At 44.2% G+C, this 3,553-nt stretch overlaps 1 protein-coding gene across 1 annotated transcript; it reads right to left on the bottom strand.

The window, feature by feature from the left end:
• Positions 1–1,158: 1,158 nt before the first annotated feature.
• LOC142527444 (uncharacterized) lies at positions 1,159–3,159 on the bottom strand. The gene is made up of 2 exons (XM_075632252.1): positions 1,845–3,159; positions 1,159–1,475 (listed from the first exon to the last, which is right to left on the bottom strand). Exon 1 carries the CDS (start codon positions 2,902–2,904, stop codon positions 1,873–1,875), a length of 1,032 nt encoding a protein of 343 aa, XP_075488367.1. The 5' UTR covers positions 2,905–3,159; the 3' UTR covers positions 1,159–1,475; positions 1,845–1,872.
• Between the last annotated feature and the right edge of the window lie 394 nt (positions 3,160–3,553).

Below are 3,553 nucleotides of genomic sequence, written 5' to 3'. Positions count from 1 at the left end.
TCCCTGCCCTGTTGGAATAGCTAGAACCGGTGCAGTGGTCAAAGCCCGCTTCAATCTGTCAAAGCTATCTTGGCACTCAGATCCCCAGATGAACTTGGCGTTCTTCTTCGTCAGGGCTGTCATAGGTACCGCAATAGAAGAGAAGCCCTGGATGAATTTCCTATAGTAACCTGCCAATCCAAAGAAACTACGGATCTCTGTCACGCTATTTGGAACTGGCCAATCTCTTACTGCCTCTATTTTGCTGGGGTCGACCTCTATGCCATCCTGAGATACAATGTGGCCTAAGAATGCCACCCTGTCAAGCCAGAACTCACATTTGCTGAACTTGGCATACAATCGTCTATCCTGTAGAGTCTGCAATACTGTCCTCAGATGATGATCGTGCTCCTTCCTGCTCTTTGAATAGATTAGGATATTGTCAATGAAAACTATGACGAACTGATCTAAATATGGATGAAACACGCGATTCATGAGATCCATGAAAATTGCTGGCGCATTCGTCAAACCAAAGGGCATCACAAAGAACTCATAATGCCCGTAACGCGTCCGGAAGGCTGTCTTATGCACATCTGACTCCCTCACTTTCAGCTGATGATATCCGGATCGAAGGTCTATCTTGGAGAACATTGATGCTCCCTGAAGCTGATCAAATAAGTCCTCGATCCTCAGCAGTGGATACTTATTCTTAACTGTGACTCTATTCAGCTCTCTGTAGTCAATACACAGTCGCATGTTGCCATCCTTCTTCTTAACAAATAGAACTGGAGCACCCCAAGGAGAAAAACTAGGGCGAATAAAACCCTTATCTAGCAGATCCTGAATCTGATCCTTGAGCTCCTTTATCTCAGCAGGCGCTAAACGGTAGGGTGCCTTAGATATCGGCACTGTCCCGGGCATAAGCTCAATAGAGAAATCCACCTCTCTGTCTGGTGGGATGCCTGAAACATCGTCAAGGAACACACTAGAGAACTCTCTGACAACATCCACATCCTCCAGCTTCTGACTGGCTGGCTTTGTCACTGATACAATGTTGACTAAGAATGCTTGACAGCCTCTCTTGATAAGTTTTCTTGCACACATGCAAGAAATGACATGTGGCATCTGGTGATGTCTATCTGCCTTGAAAATAAACGGCTTCCCACTTGGCAGTCTGATAGAAATTGACCTCTGTCAAAAATCTATGACTGCACCGTGAGAAGATAGCCAGTCCATACCCAATATGATGTCAAACTCCGGTAATGATAGCACTATCAGATCTGCATGCACCACATATTTCTGTAATCGGAGCTCCAATCTCTTCACTATCAAGGAGGTGAACATCTGATCCCCGGATGGAATCGATACTCTGAACACTGAATCCATCGCTACTGGTATGATTCCTAGTCGCTTCACGAAGGATTCAGATATAAACGAATGCGTAGCCCCTGAATCTAGCAATGCATGCGTGGCTACACCTGTAATATGTATCCTCCCTGCAACAAAACATACCATCAAATCTAATAGAGTTGAACTTAAGGAACTTCTTATCAGCAATTAACCTCAAAATCCTCGAACAATCTCTGAATTAACCCAAACATTAATTCCCAAAAGTTCGAAATTCAACCTCAGAAAATCGAAAATTGTAATATAGCCTCTTTAAAGTTCGAAAATTGCAACTTGAACCCATAAAAATCATTGGTTGATAAAATTTGTTCTCAATCCACCCATTATATTCCTAGTCTCAACTAGGTAGAGCATGCATCCTAAACCTTTCTAAGTTATAATTCCCCAAGTAAATCCTCATACAAGAATAAAACACAAGCAATTATATAGTAATTTAAAATATTAAATCAAAGGGTTACCAGTAATCAGTGTTGAGTCTGGCGCTGCCTAGGCCTCCTCAGTATGCAACACATAAGCCCGGCCAGTAGTAGGGCCCTTGTTCTTAGGGCAGTCCGCTGCTTTGTGACTCTCCTGTCCGCAAATGAAGCACTTGTAAGTCCCCCATAAGCACTTGCCGATATGAAACTTACCGCACTGTGGGCAAGTCTTTCTGTCATCTTGCTTAGGCGCTCCTGGCGCCTGAGGAGGTCTCTGCTGCTGCTGTTGTGGCCTCATAAATTGCCCTTGGGGCTTCTGCTGCCCCTGCTGTCTCGGCGGCCTGGTAAACTGTTTCTTCTGTGGTTGGAAACTGGACTGAGGCTGGTGCCGCTTCCGCTGCAGCTCAAAATCTATGTCTCGGAGCGCCTGCTCCGCCTGGAAGGAACAGGAAGTGGCCTCATCGTAACTCGTCGGCCTCATCAGCATCACATCCCGACGAAGGGTAGGTCTCAGTCCATCCATAAAGTGCCGTAGCTTCTGTCCGGCATCCCTGGCAATAAGAGGCACAAAGTGACATCCCCGATCAAACTTGCGGATAAACTCCGCCACAGATGAGTCGCCCTGGCGGAGACTCATAAACTCTCTCGTCAGGCGGCCCCTGACGTCAACTGGAAAGTACTTCCCGTAAAATAGCTCCTTGAATTTTTCCCAGGTAAGGGTAGCCACGTTTACAGCATGAGCGGCTCCCTCCCACCACAGTGACGCATCGTCTCTCAACATATAGATGGAGCACCTGGCCAAGTCGCCATCCCCCATCTGCAGATATTCAAAGTGTAGCTCCAGAGATCGGATCCATCCCTCTGCTATGAACGGATCAGTAGTGCCCCCGAACTCCTTCGGGTTGAGCCGACGAAACTGCTCAAAAACATCAACCTGAGGCCTAGGAGCCTGCTGAACTTGCTCCAGTAGCCTAGCCATACCCTCCAGAACTCGAGTAGCTGGGTCCCCTGGCGGTGGCGGTGGAGGTCCTCTGCCCCCTCCAGGAATCTCATCATGCCTATCATTATTGAGATCACGTCTGAGAGGCATATTTGAATACATTCCAATTTATAAATATAACCCATCATGCAATTAATCTAGTTTTTTTTTTTAATAAATTCTTCAACATAAAAGCAGTTAAACATGAACAGTAAGTCATCACAAAGTATAAATCATGTAAACATGCAGATGATATCAGACAATCATTTAAAGCATTTGAAACATAAATCTTACGGACTTGAGGCTTGAAGACTGAGCGGCAGAAGCTGGCGGTGGAACAACCCTATACAGGACCCCTTGCTCTGATACCAACTGTAACGTCTACTAGTTTTTAAAAAAATACGAATTTTTCTTTTTTTCTATTAAAACTCACATTTTCGAAATAACATTTAAACGTTTAGCATGCTTGTGCTGTACAGAAAAATGTAACATTTAAAAATGATTTTATATATATGATGATAAAAAAAATAGCGCAATTTAAAATAATCAAACTACTCCAAAAATAATATATCGAAATAAAACGAGTAAAATTCTAACATCACACAATAAAATAAAACAACATATAAAATACTCATATTCTCTCAATAACATGAAATCATAAATGTACGGAAAAGCATAAGGTCCTCGGGTCGTGTCGCCCACCAGGTCCGCTGACTCAGAGTTCGACACCTCCAAACCCCTCATCATTAAGCTCACCTGCATCACACACGTC

This window comes from Primulina tabacum, chromosome 15 (genome assembly GCF_025594145.1).
Source record: "Primulina tabacum isolate GXHZ01 chromosome 15, ASM2559414v2, whole genome shotgun sequence".
NCBI lineage: Eukaryota > Viridiplantae > Streptophyta > Magnoliopsida > Lamiales > Gesneriaceae > Primulina > Primulina tabacum.
Note: the sequence above shows the minus strand (reverse complement) of the source record. Positions and strands in the feature narration are given on the sequence as shown.